Source organism: Egretta garzetta, unplaced genomic scaffold (assembly GCF_000687185.1).
Source record: "Egretta garzetta isolate BGI_Z169 unplaced genomic scaffold, ASM68718v1 scaffold170, whole genome shotgun sequence".
Classification (NCBI taxonomy): Eukaryota; Metazoa; Chordata; class Aves; order Pelecaniformes; family Ardeidae; genus Egretta; species Egretta garzetta.
The window spans coordinates 1,392,739-1,415,150 of NW_009258380.1; the positions used below are offsets into that span (position 1 = coordinate 1,392,739).

Sequence of the window (22,412 nt, forward strand, 5' to 3'; positions counted from 1 at the left end):
CACCACGATTGTAAAATACCCTCATTCATTTCTACAAGCTACGAAGTCAATGCTAATACCACTGATATTTTAACGTCAATATTATTTGCTAGTACATGGAACGCATGGACAAAGCATTATGAAACAGACAACTTTGGGATTTTGCTTTTTGGATTTGATTAGTTCACCAAAAATTCTGAGATTCAAAAGCTGTTCTAGGTCACAGCCCTTCTCAGGACTGTATTTTTCCCACCAGGATTTCTTTAAAACTGCACCCAATCAAATTATAAAGAACACTTCCCCTGGGAGGCCTTTCCATAGCCAACAAGCTGTCTTTTTTCCCCCTGAGCTGAATTTTAGTGTAATTTCATTCCATTGCCCATTCTCATGGAAGCAAGGAGAAAGAGTCTCCAGGGAAGGCAACAAGGAAAAAAAAACCCAAACAACTGCTAAACTACACTGAAAAAGTGTATAAAAGCAATTCAGCTGTGAAGTGCATTGATGAAAGGGGAACCATGAAGGTAAGGGTTAACTTAAGTCACAAAAGCAGCTTCCCAGATTTCTCTTCTCCGTCAGCATGGAAGAGTCATGGATGCACATGGGTAGCTCCTAAGAAAAAAATCAGTATGAAAAAACGCTTGGGTTATCATTACATAAATAAACCTTTGGGAAAAGAAAACAAAGTTCCCTTAGAATTGCTTAACTTCCTACTTCCCAGAGTAGGAAGTAAACCACTTTGGAAGTTATTATTACAGTCTGAAAAGGTATCAGCCATAATATCTTCCCACTTCTTCTCAAACAAATGAAACTACCATACTACATAGCAGTACCATAGTTTAACAGAAACACTGACAGTCTAGTGCCCTGTCCATGAGAACATCCAATGAAAGATGTTGCCAAGGGAGATATCATAAAGTATCTGATTTAGTCTATAAGGATTTTTCTTCCCTCACAACTTAATAAATAGTATCTTGCTGCTTATTTAACATATCCTACAGCTAAAGAATATATTTGCTTTTTTTTATTCCTTCACTTCCTCCATTGCTAGCAAGAATTGGTGAAAAGACAGTTTAGAGAATTAGTGCAGCATGTGTATGCACACAGCTATTTTGAAAACATTATAAACACAAAACATCATAAACACAAACCTCCTGGAAGGTACCACACAAAAAGAGACAAGAGAAAGCATTTTTCAGTCATCACTAGTGTCAGCCACAGAAGCAAACATTTGTCACCTAAAAGATACATTTTGTAATGTAAAAGCTCAAATCAGTATTTAAAGAAAAATAATAGATACTCTCCAGGAAATACCTAGTCCCCACTGCTGTCAACAGAGAGACTCCCTAAGTAACATCAGAGGGAAGTGTATGGGAATTTGATCTCTGTTCTTCTTTAGAATCTCAGAATCAAAAAAAAAAAAAAAAGGCATGGTAATGGCCAGCAACAGCTATACACTAAAGGCCCAATTCATTTAGAAAAGAAAACATACATAATTTGTTAATCAATAAAAAGAAGACTAAAAGAGCTCGAAGAGATCTCATGTGTCCTCATCTGCAACTTCCTTTCGGCGCTGGGCCCGGAAATGACGCTCAATATTTATTGTCACTTCCCTCTGCAAGTTTCTGCTGTTAGTTTTTCCAGCTGTTCTGATCCAAGGGTGCTGAAGTACTTGTCGTGCTGTGTAGCGCTTCTGGGGATCCACTATCAACAGCCTGGTTATGAGGTCTTTTGCTGCTATTATGAAAGAAAGAAAAGGAGAGAGGGGAAAAGTGATGTGATGATGCTGACAAAATGTCCTTCTTTTTTTTCCTAATTAATTTTACTATAATGATTTTTGTGACTATCCCCAGGAGATAGTCTAACTACTGGATTCAGAACTAGTGACATGAGGTATTAAATCTCCAGCGTATCTTTTACTGATATCATTCTCCCCTTCAGAAAGAGAGGAGAAAGTGAAGGGAATTTAATCTTGAAAGCATGCTGAAGGCATCAGGCTAGGTGTTTGGATTCACAGGAATTAGCATTGCATATCTCATCCCCCAGGGAACATAAAAGTCATAGAATACTGTTGAGCATGTTCTTTAAAAGACTGTATAGGGAGAGAGAGGTTTTAGGGTTTCTGATTTTGAAGAGTGACCAAGAGACTGTACTAGCCTGCGAGAAGGAAAAAACAACTACGTGCAGACCCCATTGTTCTCAACAGAAACTCCACATTGTGCTCTGCAGAGCAAGGATTTCACTCTCAGCTTTTGAGTTTTTTGTGTACATCTTTACAATCCAACATAACGCTGGAGATTATTTTGGTACCTTTTTCTACGGAGGTAATTCATATAAGCAAGGTGAGGAAAATCCTTGCTCTTGCCTTAGAAAAGGAACAATTCATTAAACCAATCAGAGCTAATATTCAGATTCACAGCCATCGATACTACCAGAGGACTAAATTCAAATTTAAAGCAAACACAGAATCACACAAAAAAGAGACCTACAGGACACCCCTAAGTTCATTTTGCTCACTGTCCTGAACAAAAGGGAGTTCTTCCCACTCCAGGGAAGAAGTCTGTCACTTCTCAGGTCTGCTATACATGCTGAACCTTACCCGCAGAAATATTGTCCCAGTATGGGGAGAGGAACTCGTAGTGGCCCAGCTGTATGATCTGGAATAGCTCTTCCTGATCACGTTCCTGACTGCGAAAAGGGGGGAAACCGCAGAGCAGAATGTAAAGGATCACACCAGCTGCCCACATATCCACTTCGAGCCCGTAGCCTAAGGAAGAAAAGACAGACCAAAAGTCCAATTTTAGAAAGAAAATTCACAACTGGTAGGGAACTGTTTCTTTTTCATTCTATTGTCCAAGAAACATAGAAGCTCTGCTCAGTTTCTCAAAAAGATGAGGTCAGCATAAGAATAAGTGGCTGGTACACCACGCTTATAAGCTGAGCTGCTCTGCCTGTTCATAACTACAGCTCCCACAAAGTCCCTCTCTTCTTCAACATGTTTCACAAACACTGTCTCACAAGGCCAGTGTCAATTGGAGACTAATTCAGAAAACACAGCATATATTTCTAAAATAATCCTCCTCAGATTCCCTTCAAAAAAGCACTAAGAGAGTGCCAAGTTTCCACTGAAATTGGATAGAACTGGAGATGTGCAACCCAGCTCCGCAGAACAAAAACCAGAAATAGCTTTGCTTGAGTCATCAACAGAACTGATTCCTTTTCAGGTCTGAATCTTTTTGGATATGAAATCTCCAAAATTTCTTCTGATGCAAAACAAGTTTTGGCTTGTTACATAAGTTTTACATACACGTTAACAATGTTTTTGCATCATTAGGGACCTTGGAAAGTTGTTTGGGTTACAGTCATGAATTGGGGCTGACTACCGTCAGGTTGCAACATGAACTTTGGCTCATTTCCCCACTTCAGCAATTACCATCTATGATATTTTATGGCTTGTTTGCTTGGAAATCAGTGTAATATTACCATAGACATGAATAATGCAAACATGACCAATGTCATGCTTATGTTTGTCAAAAGCTAAAATGTTTCCCTTCCTTTCACAGATTATACTGCTAGCCAACCTCCTTACCCTGTGAAGACCCTGCAGTAGGTTGAAACATTCTGGAATATTTCCATGATTAGAAAAATCAGAGTAATTGTACGATTTATGACAGATTATAAATATATACACTCACCCTTCTCAGCAAGTATTTCAGGGGCAACATACGTTGGTGTTCCACAGACAGTAAATATGGGCTTCGTAACCTGCTTCGCAAGGCCAAAATCTGCTAGTTTCAGTGTAGTAGATTTATCGGCATTATGCTGAACCTATACTCAATGAAAATAACATGTATTTAGTCCACATGCATTCTAAGACTGCAGAAGATAAACAAAGTAGTTAATAACAAACAGGAAGACATTCTAATAGTAGTGTCTTCAAGTAAGCAACATGAAATGGAAATAATATTTTGATAAACAGTATTCAGAAAGTGTTTTTTCCCCCCATATACTAAGAGGGTGCATGTGCTTACAAGACAAGCAATAATGGAAAAAGAAAACTTTGCTCTATGAACTCTGTCACATTGTAATTGCCAAGAAATGAAAAGGAGGAAGACAAAAAATAACCAAGAGTCAATTAAATATTATTATTTCCTCATGGGAAAGTAAACTCTTCTTTTCCCCCGGGAAAAGAAAGAAGAATGCTGTGGGCGTCTTTATGCTTAAATGCAATATTCCCAGGTAAGCTACTGACTTTACAGTGTCACTTGAAAAGCATATCTCCACCACACCGGTCATATAGTCTCATATAGTCATGTTTGTGTGTGTGTGCATGTGCGAATCAATTTAAGCCCCCAAAATGAACAAATAAAACCTTTACTTTCTTTGCAAATTACTCTGCTACTCTACCTGCTGCCTTGAAAATAAATGAGTCACAGTGATCAGATAGTAAGAGTTGGAGAAATGACACCATGCAGAATGTCTTCCTAAATGGGTCTTTTTCAGCAGTTCCCATCTCCTACATCCACCTGGAAAGTAATCAAAACACTTCTTCCCATTCTAATTTTGTATGCATGGGTCTTTAGCATTAATTTGTAATGCAGTTAATGAATCATTATTTTAAGAAACAAAATATGTCAATGATATAGACGGTGGGATCGAGTGCACCCTCAGCAAGTTTGCAGATGACATCAAGATGAGAAGTGCAGTTGACACACCTGAGGGACAGGATGCCATTCAGAGGGAACTGGGTAAGTTTGAGAAGTGGGCCCATGTGAACCTCATGAAGTTCAACAAGGCCAAGTGCAAGATCCTGCACCTGGGTCAGGGCAATCCTCAGCATCAATACAGGCCAGGGGATGAAGGGATTGAGAGCAGGCCTGCAGAGAAGGACTTGGGGATACTGGTGGATGAAAAACTGGTTGCATGAGCTGGCAACGTGCGCTTCTAGCCCAGAAAGCCAATTGCATCCTGGGCTGCCTAAAAAGAAGCATGGCCAGCAGGTTGAGGGAGGTGACTCTGCCCCTCTGCTCTGCTGAGACCCCACCTGGAGCCTTGCGTCCAGCTCTGGAGCCCCCAGCACAGGAAAGACACGGACCTGTTGGAGCGGGTCCGGAGGAGGCCACAAAAATGATCCAAGGGCTGAAACACCTCTCCTATGATGACAGGCTGAGAGGGTTGAGGTTGTTCAGCCTGGAGAAGAATAGGCTCTGGGGAGACCTCATTGCAGCCTTTCAGTACTTAAAGTACTTACAAGATGGTGTGGTGGTGCAGCATTCCCTTCCCCCTCAAACTTTTTCTCTCTTTGACCACTTTATATCAGGAATTCCTGCCAGACCATGGCCTTTGTGTAGAGAGTTGGTCAGTTAAGCGTCCCCTAATTGTACCAGCAGCTCCTGCTGAGGCAGGAGAGGCACTGCCTGTACTAGAAACATTGGCTGACTGGTCAAGGCAGGGGACAGAACAAGGAACAATCAGTTATTCCCCAACAGCCTTGAAGAATGTCTCACCCGAGTCGCAACCAAGCTGAGCGGTACCATGGTCACAACTCAAGCAAAGCGGTACTGTCTCCAGCTGGATTGCGGTCAGGATGACAGTTCACAAATTACTAAAGCCCTCTGAACTCTCCTGGACCACAGCAGGCTGTGACCAGCACCTCCCTCTGAGTGGGAAACCTCTCAGAGCTACCAAACTCTTAATGAGGTCCATCACCAAAGACCAACAGTGGAGCCTGGGACGAAACCTTTCACTCCTTGAGGTTCAACCCTCACCCGCTGATAAATGCTATGACATTCAATGTGAGTATTTCACAGGGAAATTTTTAGTGGGTATACCCTTTTATATATATGTGTATACATAAATATAAAAAATATGGATATAGTCATGCTATATATATATAAAAATAGTATGGATATAGTCATGTTTGTGTGTGTGTGCATGTGCGAATCAATTTAAGTAATCTGTAGGTGTGTGATTTAATTACTAACTCTGTGAACATTAATTTAGGCAATGATCAAGTGCTGCTAAAAATCTTGTGGTCCACCTTAAAACTGTGAACAAACCTTAGACTGCTGCTAGACACATATTATCCTTAAATATAAACCGTTGGCCAAGACCAAGATTGGACCTAGCCACACCTAGACTCCTCTCTGAGACAGAGTTTAGAAAGCAAGGGGGTCTATTCTGAACCTTGTGACTCAATGGGAGGGTCGTCCTTATCCTCTGCATCCATGACCCCTCTGTGAATCATTCTAACTCGAGTGTAACTTAATTTCCTTTATATACTTCTTCCATGCAGTAATAGAGTGAACTTTGCCATCTTCGAATCTGTAACTAAGTCACTGTTTTGATTAATTGTGTTGAATCACTTGGTTAATCAACCGATGATTGAGTGCTGCTAAAATATCACAATCAAATCCTGTGATTTGCCATAAAGGCACAAATACATTCTAAACTGCTACTAAATCAAATTGTGTAAAGATGCTCATTCGTGACAAATTAACATAGTCAGCAGGATTAACAAATTCATATGTGACAGATGGGGACAGGCTTTTTAGTAGGGCCTGTAGCGATAGGACAAGGGGTAATTAATGGTTTTAAACTAAAAGAAGGTAGATTCAGACTAGATATAAGGAAGAAATTTTTTTATGATGAGGGTGGTGAAACAAATACTGGAACAGGTTGCCCAGAGAGGTGGTAGATGCCCCATCCCTGGAAACATTCAAGGTCAGGTTGGAGGGGGCTCTGAACAGCCTGACCTAGTTGAAGAAGTCCCTGCTTATTGCAGGGGGGGTTGGACTAGATGACCTTTAAAGGTCCCTTCCAACCCAAACCATTCTACGATTCTATATTTAAAGGCCAAGTCATGAAGAATGTAGCAGTGTAATTAAACACAATACTGGTGACTGATATTCAAATATTCTTTAAGAGGTAAAAAATGTCATGAATTTGCTTTAAATGAAAAACGGTCTTTCTCTGGAACTATGGGGAACAGATTAGCAGCTAAAATGTCTACAAGAAAGCCAAGGAAATCTGGACTCTGGTTTTGAATGGACAAACTGGAGTATAATGCAACAGGTATATTCCATTACTTCAATACCTCATACTTTGCCATCAGACAGTGCTTAAGAAAGCCAAAAAATCAAGATTACAAGACAACTAAGGGCACAGATGGGACAAAATTTGTTCTCCTACATTACAGTTGACTAATCCCCATTTATCATCTTTGAAACTGCAAGCACTTGTCCAATTTTGATTAAGCAAAAAGGTTTTGTGTTTTTTTTAAGAAAAAATATTACATACAAAATAATACATTATAGCCTACTAATCCCTTTCTATCTTCTTTATAAAAAAAAATAAGCACTCTTCTAGTTTTAATTAAGCAAAGCATTTGGGGTTTTTTTCTGTCTTTCTAAGAAAAAATATTTTTCGTTATGAAACTGCAAAAAAAGTTTACTACAACCAATCAGTCAAAAGTTCTGCAGGAGAAAGCTAAAATGTCATAGCCATTTTCTCTATTACATCAGTCAGCTTCATGAGGATTTTTTGCCATGATGCACTGCAGACACAACTGCTGACAAAAATCAAAAATAAATTACAAAGGTAACTGCTACTTACTAGTGCAGCATCTACCCACAGGGTTTATATTCTAACAATAGGGGTAACAGTGGTAGAATGCTACAAAAACTCGCAACTGAAATGCTCACTTTTGTACGTGCTATGAAAATGTGAGCATGAATATATTTTTCTATTGTATAAAAAAGCTTTTAAAATTATGTAAGAAAATTATGGCATGTGGAATTTCAACTAATACCCTGCATGCTATTGTACTAAGACAAATAATACTGAAATATTTATATACATTTTTAGAAACCAGCAGGGGAGTGGGTAGGGTGGAGAACACACCGGTCTTAATCCCAATCCCAAAATCAACAGGAAAAGTCTTGCTTTCTAAAATACACTGTTGTACTTTTTTCTTTTATCAGGGTGCCAGATGCCTAATCTCTCATCACAGCACAAGGTGGCAACACTGCACCACCATCTGTTCTAGGCCAAAACCACTGAGCTTTCATTTTACTTAAGAACCCAACAGGTGGGAACAGCATGCACCACCACGGGTACATTTTTCTCATCACAGCACAAGGTGGCAACACTGCACCACCATCTGTTCTAGGCCAAAACCACTGAGCTTTCATTTTACTTAAGAACCCAACAGGTGGGAACAGCATGCACCACCACGGGTACATTTTCACAGCTTTGTGACAATCATTTCAAAGACAGCATGTAATCTGTCAGCACACCTAACAAACCTCAGCCCAGAACTCCCCAGCATCTTCACTAACACTGTGCTCAGAACAACGCAAAGTCAGCTTGGGCAGAGTGAGCATTCCCTTTATCCCCAACTCTGTACTCTCCAGTCACCTTTCCGTCATCTGGCATCACCTTAAGCGTGCAAATACGCTCCACTGTAAAAACAAAAGCGTCTCAGGTTGCTTTTATTCCTTCCTGAGGCCAGCCTACTTAGTCATAGCAGTATCACAGAAAGGTACAACCTGCTCAAGAGAAATCTTGCCTCTGGCATCTACAGTATGTACTCTGTGGAATGGTAAGAACAAAGCAATAATGGTAACATTAGATGAACATATTAGCCTTACCGTGACACCTAAAAGAGAGCTATTACTGTTTCTGCATTCAAGACTAACAAAGAATGGTTCCAAAAGTCCATTTAAAAGTGCTGCCTTGTCTTACCTGCCTATAGATTTAATTGAGGTAAGGGAGACCAGTATTCGGTACACACTCTATAGACAGCCAGTTTAGGCCATACAACTACTTGTGCCCTTCAACTGCAAGGGAAGCCAGTATGGGGTAGCCTTGGACTAAAGGCAGTCAGGGTTGCTCACTATTCAAATGCAGATGCCATAGCAGGATATTAGAATATTGTCTGAGGATTTCTAGCTAACCCAGCCATACACCCAGCTTATAATACACTACTACAAAACCAAGGTCGTCTTCAAAGAAGGGATAAATTGATCTTTTCCTTTTCTCCTGTCTGTCAGTGACTCCCAGCTCTTCATGATCTTGTTTGTTTTCATAACTACCTTCTGAAATCCATCAGGGTGTTTAATGATTTACAGCATTACTATTTCTCTGTATGCACATATATACGGTAGCATGGATTCTTCATACAGACATCATGAAAGCAAGCTAGCCCATGGGACATTTTGTATATTAGAAATAGAGCTAAAGAAAAAGCATCACTTACACAGTTGAGTTTCAGACATCCCTTGCTGCTAGCTAGCTAGAAGAATCCCTGTGAAAAATCTTACAGAAATTTCCCTTTATCATACTTAAAGCGCTTGACAGGTAACTGGTTAAACAGGATTGTAACTCAAATGCACTCAGAAACCTCTGACAGTGCTTTGTATATATGTAAATAGTATCACAAAAGCAAAGTTAAAGGACAGAAAGGCTATACTTGAAGTTCTCATACATCTATGAAAACTTGAGAGAAAGAAAAAGAGGGGGAAAAAGGAAAAAAACTCAAATGCATAAAAAGCCATAACAATTACATAATTTATAAAGCTGACTTAAACAATTACCACATTAGCATTTTGGGAAGTGTACGAGAAAATGAGTTTACAATCACAAATACACACACACACGAAAGGGGGCAAGGATGTGGCTTTGGGTCTTTTACAGCTATAACCTGGAAAAACATCACTACACTTTGAAATTAATTTCTCACCCACAAGTCAAGAAATGACAGCACCTGTAGAATTAAACAGTCCCTTAGCTAAAAAACCTTGCCAGCAAATTCTGCTCCTCCAGGCAGCATTAAAGAAGTGACTGGCTTCTTTCGTGGGACCAAAACCACCAAATTGCTCATCCTTGGTAGCAAAGGTTTCCTTGCTGAACACCTAGTCCTAAATGAGGTGATTCTGTTAGCAGATGGGAGGGAGTCAGAGCAGCTGTCTTCATGCCAGCTGTCAAACAGATTTTGTTTTTGTAGCGCAAGTCACCACCCTTCTGCCTCACAGCTATGCCGCAAGGAGTCTGATCATTGTGGGCAGACACAGGAGTGAAAAAGAGAGGGGGGAAACAAAAAAGGATGGTGGACTGTTACAGAAGTTTATAACTAGCGGTCGGTTCCACGAGAGGAACAGTAGTGCAGTGAACTAGTAATTAAACCACGTTTCCAACTCTCTCTTGTGTCAATAATTTTGCAATTCACTAGACATCAAAGTGTATTTTCACCTTTTCCTCTGTAGGGACAGAAACGGTTTCCCTTCTTTACCCAGCTGCTTATTTTCATTAAATTTATGGAAACATTTTCTCCCCAGTTTGCTGCTTCTCTGTCAGTTCTGATGGAAAGTAGGTTCAAAAGCCACTAGGAGTAGGGTTAGATTCTCACACAAAGCAGGTTTACAGTAGAGAAACACATTTCCCTAGTAAAACAGACTAAGGATCTTTTCTCTTCCATTTCCCATTTGCTGGAAAGGGTTAGAAAGTATGAAAAAGCAGCTGACAAGAAAGAACAGGATTCACCTGACCATAAGAAGATGCCAAAGCAGGACAAACAAGTAGACAATCTAAAAGTACGTACTTATTTCTGTCCTCTGTGTATGAAGAAAGTCTGGGGAGATTAGTTCAGACTTAAACACCTGCAGTGTAGGAATCTGAAGCAAGAGGTATCCCACAACCAAGGGCATCCCTGCAGGATGCCAGCACTTCCAGCACTGTGCTTCCTCTCCAGAAGGCTGCCCCTAGCCCCTGGCCCACCAACAGCAGATGAACCCATGAAATTTGCTTCGATACTGTTTGTTATTGTTCAGCTGAAGTTAAGGTTAGTGGCAGCTCTCCTTCCTGCTCTGCTCTTCCTTTTACTGCTCCAGTCACTCTGAAGAGCCAGAGGCAGCACATTAAAAAGTCAGAAAAGCCAGAAACTTGCTCAAATGTCCTGTGTTTATGGGGATGCTTATTAGATAGCACGTGAGCTACCCAATGCTATCAAGAGCTTATAAACTCACGTGGCTTGTTGAACAGACTAACCTTTCAAAAGGATGCTTTATGGAAATGGTATTAATGCAGGTGTTCAAGGCCAATTAGCAGCACGGTGAAACTGGAACAAGTACAATTTTCTTTTACGTACTGTTTGGGTAACACTGTTATCATATGACAAAATACCTACAGGTTGGGGGCCAGTCTGTCATTGAAAAATATTTTCTGTAAGAATGGGCAATGTGATTATTTCAGTGCTACAAAATGTTGCCAGTGCCCAGCAAGCTCTGCTTTGCAGTGCTGTGAACTAAATGTGAAAACAACCAGAACAGACCTGTACCATGCCTCTTTGCTTACCTGCATCACTGCAATGATTACATATTATAGAGGGAAATGAAGCATCTGGTCTCAGGTGTTTCACGTGTACTAGCTTATTTTCAGCAAACAGGAAGAAGCAGAGCCTGGTTCATAATGGAGAAACAGCTTCTGGAAGAAAGCCCTGCAGTTCTTAAATGAGGTTTTGTTCTAATGGCAAAATGAGGCAAGAAGGCAGGGCCCGGATACATTTGCTTCCTGCAAAACAGCCACTTGCACTCACCGTCTTTTATTTACACTCAGACCGCATACCGAAGATTTTTGTGAGATTAAGCAGGATGCATAGCAGGACCTAGTATAGATGCTATTGGTTAGTCAAAAGGTTTGGGAGCAAACCTTACAGGTCAAGTCTTGTTCGACCTCTGCATGTCCTACAGGTTACCCTGCTGCTTTTGTCTAGAAATGCACACTGATTTTTTTCCCAGAATTAATTCCCTTAAAGAACTGAATGGCACATAGGACTAAATCATCTCTTAACTTTTTTTCTGTCTAACTATGATCTTCCACCAGCAGATCAAATCTGATTTCTTAGAGACTGGCAAATATTTGGTATCTAGCCACCAGGGAAATTTGGAATCCTAATACGAGAGTGTAACACATGATTAGCAAGGGAGAGTTGCTTACTGTTACTCTTCTACAATGGGTGTCTTGTCAAATGTCAATACCACAAACATTGCTATGCATATTCACACATGTGAGTAACTATTGACTTCAGTGCTGGATGCAAAGAATGTAGCCTCAGAAATGTGATGGGAAAAAAGAACTTTTCTCTTTGGCATGAAGATAGTATTTGAGCTGACTTTAGTGCTGTATTTCACCAAAACACTCACATTTTACTGTCAGATTATTTCAATCAACTGCATAGTACTTCTGCTTCTAAGAAAATAAATTGTCACAAGAGAGAAATCACTATGGTAGAGGACTAGCACAGTGGTCTGCAGGGTGTGTGACTGCAGTGGACAAAAAGTGCACAAAATAAATAAGCTAAATTAGCAATTTTAATAATTTTTGGTCTGCAAGGAAGGTGTCTTATGATTCAGTGCATGCTTTGTGCAAAAAAAAATTCATCCTTGCATACCTAGAAGTCAGATGCTAAGTAGCAGGCCTGATTTCCAGAAAAATACAAATGCTCACTACCCCTGAAAAGCCAGGTCATTTTTATTTGAATTTCTATCTGAAAGCACTGCTATCTGCAATGCAGAGCAATTTTACATAAAGTAAACTGTAAAGGTAGTTCCACTTCAGAATTGTACCTATTTTTCCAAACAATCCTGCCACATTATCTCAGCACAGTATTTGCTTAAAAATATTCAAAGATCCATAATTAAAAGAAAAATAAATTCAACTCCTGCACACATGCAATGTGTTTGCCAATACTTACCAAAAGATTCTCTGGCTTGAGGTCCCTGTGGACAATGTTCTTGCTGTGAATATAAACCAGTGCTTCACACAGGTCAGTGATCATGACAGCAGCATCATGCTCTGTGAACTTCACACTTTCTATGATTGCATCAAATAAGTCCCCTCCTGGGACATACTCCAGGATTAGGTAGATCTCAGCTTCTGTCTCATAAACTTCAATTAAGCTTACTATGTTAGGATGAGATAGACTCCTAATGATCAGAATTTCACTTTCCATCATGTCCTCTTTCCCCTTCAGCTTGGATTTATCAACAATTTTCATGGCATAGATCTGATTGGAGTCACAGTGGCGACATTCCTTCACCACTGCAAAGTTCCCATCCCCAATAGTTCTGCCAATCTCGTACTGTTTTTCCACATCAGTTCTATTTTTAATGGCATGCCTCCGGCTTGCATTTTCCAATCCCTGAACCTTGTTTTCTTCTTTATTCACTCTGCGCTCCCCTGTTTTTTCTCGTCGTGTCATGTCACTCTCTCTATGCGCGATATTCCCCTCTCTTCTGGCACCCTCCTCTTTAGCCCTTTGTCCCTCTCTGCCCTCCCTATGTGTTTTAGATAGTTTCTCAGCATCCCTCAGAGTGTCTTTCTTTAGCCAACCACTTTGGTTCATTATGCAGCTACTTCCATTCTCTTCCTTCACTTCATGAGTTAGCTGCAGCCCTTCTACAGCACTCTTCTTGATTTTTACTACTTCCTTCCCATGGTTTTCTTGTTTCTCCACATCCCTTTCCTTCTCAATGCTCCTTTTTTGCTTCTCCAGCCCCTCACTAACATTCTTATGCAGGGGCTTCCACATCCTTCTACAGCCATTATCTTTCCAACCAACTTCCTCGCCTTCCAGACAAGTTTCTGAAGATTTTCGGCAATGCCTGATTTTTGCGTTTCTTTCTACATGGTACCTCTGACATGCGCCTGTGTTTAGGTCTCTGTTCTCAAATGAGGCCTCAGCCCGCCTCTCCCTTTGTAACTTTTGTCTGGCCTGCCTTTCCTGTTCACACTTCTCACACCTCACCACTTCCTCTGAACTCTCTTCTAATCCCTCCTCAGGACTCCTCTCATGGTTAAGGTACCTCTCGCTTTCTCGGGTTTTTCTAGAAGGCTTCACTCCTTGCTCACCACCCCAGCTCTCTCTAGTCCACTTTTTTTTGGTTCTCATCTTTTCTTCTTGCTTAGTCTTGGCTTGACTTTTTCCTTCATGTCCAGCTACCAGTTTGGGAGACATGCCATCGCTGCAGTTCTTGGTAATTTCTGTCTCATCAAAGCCACTGTCCATTTTCGAAGCCTTGTCATACAGCCTGCTCTTCAGTTTTTGGGACTGCTCCTCATTCTGCTGAATGGCAGCACTGGCAGCATAAGGATTTTCAGGATAAAGTTCTTGTAATACCACTTCCAGGTTCTTCAAAGTGAGGGGCTCTCTCCCCATAGCTATGAATGCATCACCTTCCCTGAAGAAGTCAGAAACGCTTCGGATTTCTCTGCCTCTCAGATTGTAAAGCTTTCTCACACGGTCATTCTTCCAGCGTGGAAATCCCAGAGCTTCTGAAATGTCAGCCATCAGCTGTTCAAAGGTCTGAACTGATCTCCTGTTGAGAAGCAAGGTTATCCTTCTGAGTGTACGTCCACCAGGTTTCACTACTGTAATAATCCTTGGCTTCACAGGACTGTGCTCTGAATGTATCGTGTGAAAACCGTTATGGGGATTAAAAAATGGAGATCTATGACTGCTTTCACTCAAACATGGTTTTCCATAGTTTCCACGACCAACAGGAGGACAAGTCCCATGTAGTTTCCTCTCTTTTACTTTTGAGCTTGCATTGTGTGATGAATGGTCAAGCAAGCCTCGGCGTCCTAAAGCAAAGAAAGAATAGGCATATTATTCATTTTATATCATCAGATCTTTCTGCATAATAGTTTTCTACATATCAGTTCACGTGACCTCAGAGAGTAAGGGTACATGCATTCAATGCTTATCAAGAACTGTAACCGCCACTAAGAAGGAACTCCACATACATGCAACTATAAACATTTTCAACTTTGTGAGAAAATGTAAATGCACCTTGTGACAGAGAAATGTTATTTAAAAAATAATAGCATTGGAAACAAATAGATCCTTCTCCTAAATCCTCCTGTCTTCCAGAAGTCCTCAAAAAAAGTAGGGTTACCTGTGCCAGGATTGCATCCAGATAGTTTAGCATCCTCTTATGAATCTACCTGCCATGAACTCAATTACTTTCTGAACCCAATTACAATTTTGGCAAAAACCCTGTGGCAACAAGTTCCACGGTCACATTGCATGAGGTAAAAGAAACTAATTACTTCTGGTTTAAAATTGCTACTAGATGGCTCTGTGTGTGCATCCTTATATTCTTATAAAAAATTATCTTCTTTTCACTTTCCCTGCACCGTTCATTTAGTTTCTATATTTCTATAACAAATTAAGTATACGAGATTCTTTTTTATAAAAAACTATTACTTTGGCTATAATTTTACAGCAATTTTATAGTACATTTAATAGTAATGTAATTTTTTTTTTTCCCTTAAAGAAAGGCCATCTTAGTTTTGTTTGATTATTGGAGTCCCAGTTTTCCAATATTCTGGTTTGACTCTTTTATTCTAAAAATTATGTAAAATCACACAAAGTCCTGAATATCCTCTAGGGACATTAACAGTTTTTCTTCCAATATTTCATTTTAGAATACCAACCAAAGAAAACAGCACCATTTGTTACAGGTAATTCTGAAAAAGAAGAACTGAAAACATAATGCATGGTTATGGACAAGCCAAGCTATAACATAATTCACTGTCTATAAACACAACAATAAGCTAAGAATAAAAACGTCCCCGTAAAGTACTCTGAATTCTTGTATTTATTAAGATTAAAACTTGATTACAATGCAATTCTTTTCAGTCTCAAGAAATAAACTTTCAGAATGAGATCACAGAGTGTTTTCAACTCCATTTAATAGTCTTGCGGTTCATTTGGAAACAAACATTCAATACATATGAACTAACAGGATCAAGCCAAAAGAAAGCAGCCAGAATGATTACTGAACCATTACAAGGAAATTCCCATAGACAAATGGCTTATCTCCCAGAAAATCCCACCCATTTTCATACATTACATAGTCACAGTGCAGTGGGCAAATCCACAAAGGAAAATCTGCATATGAGTGTTCTTCTTGGTGCTAGGGTTAACAGAGGCATATTCAAGAGTTCTGGCAAGCTTAAACCTACTAAATTTTGGGTTTCAACTGCTGAAAAGCCATTTTCAGTATTTCAAGCTATGTGTTTTTATTTGTCCTTTTCAACAAGGCATAATAGAGTGAAGAGGAAACACGCCTCCTCATCTACAATAACAAACAAAAGGGAAAACTCTGAGAAGTACTGCAGCATTCACTTGTTTTGCCTCAGAAATAGTGGATCCAAAAGGCCAGGGGTTGAGTGGGCAAAGCTCACGAGGAGACACGGCTACAGACCTCCACTCTGCTGATGGCTTCGTTCAGTGCACAATGATGGACACTTCTTAGTTGTAACACTCTCACCAGCTAAATGCTGTGTGCCCCCCCAGCACATCCCTTAACTCTTGGCTTCATTTTCTTCCTCTGCCAAATGAGATAGATACTTCTTCTCCAAATAATTATTACAAAGAAGCCCAGCTGCCAGCATGTTGATTGAAGACGTAAGCATTATATAAAAGCTACGTGTGACTAATACTTGGTGGTTGCACAAGTTATTTCTGTCTTCATTCTGCTTGATCTCTTGTTATCAAAAGATGACTACATATTGCTAGTAATTTTTCAGCAATCAGATATTTACATTCATTACATACATGACATTTATTCTGATAAAGCCTACTGTGAATGGGGAGGGGGAAGGAAAAAAAAAAAAAAAAAAACCCACACCACACCAAACAGATGTAATAATAGTTCTCTGAAATCTGAATCAACCCCAGAACATGTTGGTTACCAGGAACTGTCGAAGCTCTGAATTTAATCAACATTTCCAGCTTCTTGCGTACCCACTGTCATCAAAGCATTACCTTGCTTATGGGAACAGCATGTGACATTTTTACCACTTATAATCTTGCTACAACATAAAAACAATGTTGTACTAATAATGACTTTTCCCACAGATTATGTTTCTCCCAGCTATGCTGCTATTATCACACCTTTCTATAAACCATTCATTTTAAGTGCCTGGCTGCACTGTTGATTGTTTCAATTATCTAAACATCAATTATGTTTCCTTTCATCGCTAAATCAGCTAAGCTTTAAACAGAAACCAGGTTTATTTTTAATTCTATAAATAATGCAGTAAGAGCAGCTTTATGTAATTATTAAGAACAATACAGGAGTATATTTTTGTGCTTTTTAAACTGGCTTAATTCCTAGCCAAAACCAGTTTGACACAAGCCACAAGTTAATATATAATCATTTTAGGAATAAGAATAATATTGCAATTTTTCCTAAGATGAAGAAAGACATTACATGAATGCTTCAATCGATGCATAGAGGAATCTCCTAAAGTTCACTGAGAAAAGGAGAAGAGTCAAATTTTGTCAAAGTGGTGGCCACAAGGCCTAATCCATATATCACAGTAAATAAAAAAGTCAATTTCAAATGCCTGTTACAGCTATGTCAGTCATAATTTCTGTTATTTTCTAGTTATGCTATATTTATTTTAACTGATACACATTAAGCAAGCCTCAATCTGTCAGGGAAGTGCACACACTTAAAGCAGAAACAAGCATTTCTAGAAAGCCTTCAAAGGTCACACACACACACAAATCCTATAGCTACAATTCATACTGCTTCAAAATCTTGTTTCCATATTTATATACACGTGGGAGAGGGAGGAAGAAGGAGGTGGGATCAGAAACACACTTCAATGAGTCTGAGTACTGGCAAGTTATACAACAGAGAATAAAATGTGGCTTTTCTTTTGCTGTCTTACTGAGAGCTAATGGTTATCAAATATACATCTTTCTTATAAATGTTAATACGGATGGATGCATGCATGCATCTATCTATTTTTATCCATATATACTTCTATGTACATATGCTTGTGTATCACCAAGTATCAATATATAGGATGATGCAAAAGACTGAGAAGGCAGAAAACTGTAGGGGAGCAGCATGGGATGGAGGAGGCTGCTGAGGACTGTTGCTGCGGAAGGGCAGGGGTAAGGCAGCACGGCTGGCCATGGGCACCATGCGTGCCACCTAAGCTGCACACCTGGGCACAGAGAAAAGAAAACTGGGACTTGCAAGGTGATAGAGAGCTCCAGATATTGAAGACATGATAGTCTTGTAGGGTAAGCGATCACACCAAATCTCTAGAGAAGCAGGGAGGATGGGACAAACAGGGATTTGGGGGCTCAAACAGGTAGCAGGAACAAGAAGTTTAGCACCTACTGACCAAAGCACAAGTGCTACCCGGAGAGAAAATGATTGCTGCAGGGAGGACAGCTTGTAGAATCCTATAATTGTTTAGGTTGGAAAAGACCTTTAAGACCATCGAGTCTAACCATTAACCTAACACTGCCAAGTCCATCACTGAACCGTGTCCCTAAGCACCTCATCTGCCCGTCTTTTAAATACCTCCAGGGATGGGGGCTCCACCGCTTCCCTGGGCAGCCCATTCCAATGCTTGACAAACCTTTTGGTGAAGAAAATTTTCCTAGTATCCAATCTAAACATCCCCTGGCACAACTTTAGGCCATTTCCTCTTGTCTTATCGCTTGTTACTTGGGATAAGAGACTGACACCCACCTCGCTACAACCTCCTTTCAGGTGGTTGTAGAGGGTGATAAGGTCTCCCCACAGCCTTCTTTTCGCCAGGCTGAACAACCCCAGTTCCCTCAGCCACTCCTCATAAGATCTGTGCCCTAGACCCTTCACCAGCTTCACTGCACTTCTTTGGACAGCTTCTGTGGTTCATTTTTAAAAGCCAATTCACCACATTTGTGATAGTCACAGCTAATCCCACTGAGTGGGGCAAAGACATAGGGGGGAAACCACAAACATTCCTTTAGAAGGCTTTGCCTTGTAGGGCTTTGGCTCATACTCTGGACCTGGAGTAAAATAAAATGCATTCAGAAGACTTAAGCTCTGAATAAGGTGTGTATACAGAGCTTCAACCAATCTACGTCTTAAGGAATTGCCCAGCAACAGCAGAGTAACAGGGTTTGCCAGAGGTCACCTATTCTTGCAATTAAAAATGTATTGCTGCCATTTGTCCTTCAAAATTTATCCCTTCCCTTGACTAGGCTGTAAGTTTTTGTTCATTAATTAAAATATTTCCACTCATCTTGCATTCTTTCTTGGCTCTCCTGCTTGTACTGCTCCTTCAGTAATTAACTGAATGGTTTACCCAGCAGCTAATTCTGCTGTCAAGTCACAGGTTGCAGCGGAATTAAATTTTTACAAGGAGAATTACAACACAATTTAAAACAGAAGGCAACACTGAAATAGGATCTAGTCTTGGCATTGCTTTCTGTGAATAAGATGGTGTTATTTAAGCCATGCAACTTCTTTAGAGGGCCTTGGATCAATATGAAAGCCTCCACCTACAAAAGCAACCGTGAAAACTCCCCAAAACATTAGCAGCATTCTTCACGCAAGTGAACTTGCACATAACAGAAATTGTGTATCTGGGAGTCATTTTGATACGCTGGTCCCAATATAGCATAAACAAAATATTGTTTCAAATGGGAAGGGAAAGAACAGCACTAAAAATGTCTGGTTTTTCCTTATGCCCCAGCAATTCCCGCTGAGGGCATGCAAAACAAAGACCATAAGGAAAAAAATTAATCTTAACTGGAACCCAAACCACTTAATTCATGCCAAAGTATCAACAAGTATCCTTCACTTGAGGGTGAAGAATGTCTCTAGCCTTTAACTCAGAGCAGCCAAGTATGTAGTTCACACAGGTTACCAGTGCGCATCAGCAGAGGGCTCCAGGATGCAATCTGAGTCCTCTAGAAGTACGGCACCTTAATCTTCTCTTCTTGCTGTAAATTATTAAATGTTGCAACTTTCAGGGCTAGTGCACGCTGTTAGTGCCCAAGACTGAAGTAGTAGTATGACAAGTCCCAATGTACTAAATTAGTTACACGGAAACAAAATATGATCACAGGCATCCTTTTACAGCAAGTAAATTTTACATGGGCTTTATTTACAGCCCTACCGTTGGAAACACTACTGGATTTGGCTACCAAAGGAAACTAAGACTATAGAGAAACGTGTACAGAGACGACAAACAGGACTAGGGAGAAGCGGGGCGGGGGGATGGGGGGTGTCACTCTGTCCTCCTATGTGTTATGGAAGACAAATTGGCCCAGAAAAAAAGACAGGATTAGAAATTTCTTATAAAAAAGGGTATGGCAAAGAGATTAAAAATGAAAGAAGATTGGGGAAATGCCAAGGAGAGACACAATGCAGTAGGAGCTGGGAGAGGGAGCTGGAACATGCAGGGAAGGAAGAGGAGAGGAATAGGAAGGAGAGGAAGGAATAGGAGAGGGAACTGGAAGGGGCATTGCCTTTCTGGTATTACCATCCAGAAGCCAGCCAGCATGTAGCAGGGCCAGACACTGAAATTGAAAAAGGAGACCTAGTGAAAAATTGGACTGGGAGGATAAGAGAAAAGAAGTTATAAGAGGGACTGAAACAGACTGGATGAATGGAGCAAACAGAGCCATAGTTAGACACTGACAGCAATTCCTATGACCTTTGATACTGGCTGACAGGAGTTTCTATGAACTTTGCTGACACAGTGGAAGCAGATGGAGACTGTAATAGGGAAGCAGTAAAATGTGAGGGTATGTGAGAATAAGCGCAGATCAGCAAGTCAGGTTGGATGCTGAATTTAGGCAAAGGAACAGGATTGGAAGCGAGCAACAGAACTATCTTCACATGGTCTGCTCCTTTGCAGTTCTTCATAAAGGATGTCTACCTGCTTTTATTGTCACTTACCACTTTAGTTCACCTTGATTTTTTTTTTTTCTAAAGACCAGGAAAAACTACATGCACACAAACAGGTGACTACAATAAGAGAACATTACCAAGGTCATCATTAAGACAGGACTAAGTTAAAGTTGTGAGCATATTCGAATTCACCTCCTCCTTGCACACAACATAGTTTAGAAGTGCTTTTTCCTATGTCTAGTCCAGGGTACAGTGGATCTTCTTTTGCAGATCAACTGAAATCAGGACTGTGCCATAAAAAAAAAAATCTGTTGTCCACAGATTGTCTGTAATTAGAAGAGCTGAAAAGTGTGTAGTGAAAGAATGCAGGAAGAAGGATAGTTTCCTTGCATAAGGCAGTGCAGCCATAAAAAACTGGATTTTCTCTCAAACAATTCCATAGTTTCAAAGCAATCAACTTAATCTAGATCTCTCAGAGAGGATTACATTCTGGTGGCCAAAACAATATCCTGAGACCTGATCCGCAAACCTGTTCAGGGCTCACAGCTGCAAGAGAATATACTGGAAGAGGTACTTCAGACACAAGGTAACATAACACGAGACATAGAAAATGCTAAGTCACAACAAAATTCAGGACCTGGGCATCCCAAGTTGCATTCATCCCCAAATTAAAGTTCTTTTGACTTTATATTTTGCACCTTGACTCCCACCAAACGCATTTCATGCCCTCTCTTTACAGGTGTCACAGAGATGCTAATCCACGTTTGTTGCTGTAGCAATAACCATGACAGAAAGCCCACAAGTTAATAAGCCTGCTTTAACAGCAGGGTTCAAAAAGCATGCAGTGAAAGGCACAACAGCCAGGGTAAACAGTAAGTAGATGCTCATTAGGTAAGCTTTGTCCACCATATGCACTGATGGAGCCAGAGACCCTGGGGGGAAAAAAGCAGCATCTGATAGTGTAATTAATGTTTATATCTTAATGCACAGGAACAGGCGTTGGGGGGACAGCACTGCTAATCTATAGTCATAAAGGCTTGACTCTGATAATCTGACATTATTCAGGTTAAAGTACCTGGCCTCGTAGAAATACATTTTTTAAAATACACTGAACAAATTGTATGTGTTCAGAATACATTTGATGGTGAGGAAGTTATAAAATATATCATGCAATAAGATATTACTGTAAATCATATAGTATTATAAACACTGTTTACTAAAACCAATAAAATAAGCACAATCTAACTATTTTTAGAAAAACAAAGTATATTTTATCCGATTACTTAAAAAAAAAAATAACTCATCATGGTATTTGCATGAATTTTTATCTGCATTAGCTACTGGTGCAGAAGGAAAACAAAACCATGTGCAATATTACAAATACCATTTATCAGCCGGGATCTTTCAAGAACAGTTTTAATACTGTCACAATTAAATAAAAAAAAAAGGGGGAATCAGTTTAATTTTTAATTTCTATAACATCATTTCTGCTACCCTGATGGGCATCTCCAGTCATACCCATGCCAGCACATCCATATCCAGTTTGCACTAGTGTAATGGAGATCAATCGCTCATCCAGCCTAACCCAATTTGTAGAAAATTAAAATCACTCAGCAGCTCAAGCAGTATTTTAAGTTCACCAAAGAAAAACTAATTTGGGCTCATCTACAAAAAGTAGAAAAAACCCAGGATAATCTCCCTATTTCATAAATATACAGG

The 22,412-nt window shown here is 40.0% G+C and overlaps 1 protein-coding gene across 1 annotated transcript; it reads right to left on the reverse strand.

Moving 5' to 3' along the window:
- Positions 1–1,337: 1,337 nt before the first annotated feature.
- Positions 1,338–14,608, reverse strand: DCLK3 (doublecortin like kinase 3). Its single transcript, XM_009640970.2, has 4 exons — positions 12,728–14,608; positions 3,672–3,804; positions 2,576–2,743; positions 1,338–1,713 (listed from the first exon to the last, which is right to left on the reverse strand). The coding sequence occupies exons 1-4, from the start codon at positions 14,321–14,323 to the stop codon at positions 1,517–1,519; spliced, it is 2,094 nt and encodes a 697-aa protein (XP_009639265.1). The 5' UTR covers positions 14,324–14,608; the 3' UTR covers positions 1,338–1,516.
- Between the last annotated feature and the right edge of the window lie 7,804 nt (positions 14,609–22,412).

Coding starts and splice junctions, on each gene's coding strand:
- DCLK3 (XM_009640970.2), bottom strand. CDS start 14,323: ATGGCTGACATTTCAGAAGCTCTGGGATTTCCACGCTGGAAGAATGAC. Junction 3,805..12,727: donor TCAAGCCAGAGAATCTTTTG/GTAAGTATTGGC, acceptor CATTGAGTATAG/GTTCAGCATAATGCCGATAA. Junction 1,714..2,575: donor CTGGGACAATATTTCTGCGG/GTAAGGTTCAGC, acceptor CTTTCATAATAG/CAGCAAAAGACCTCATAACC.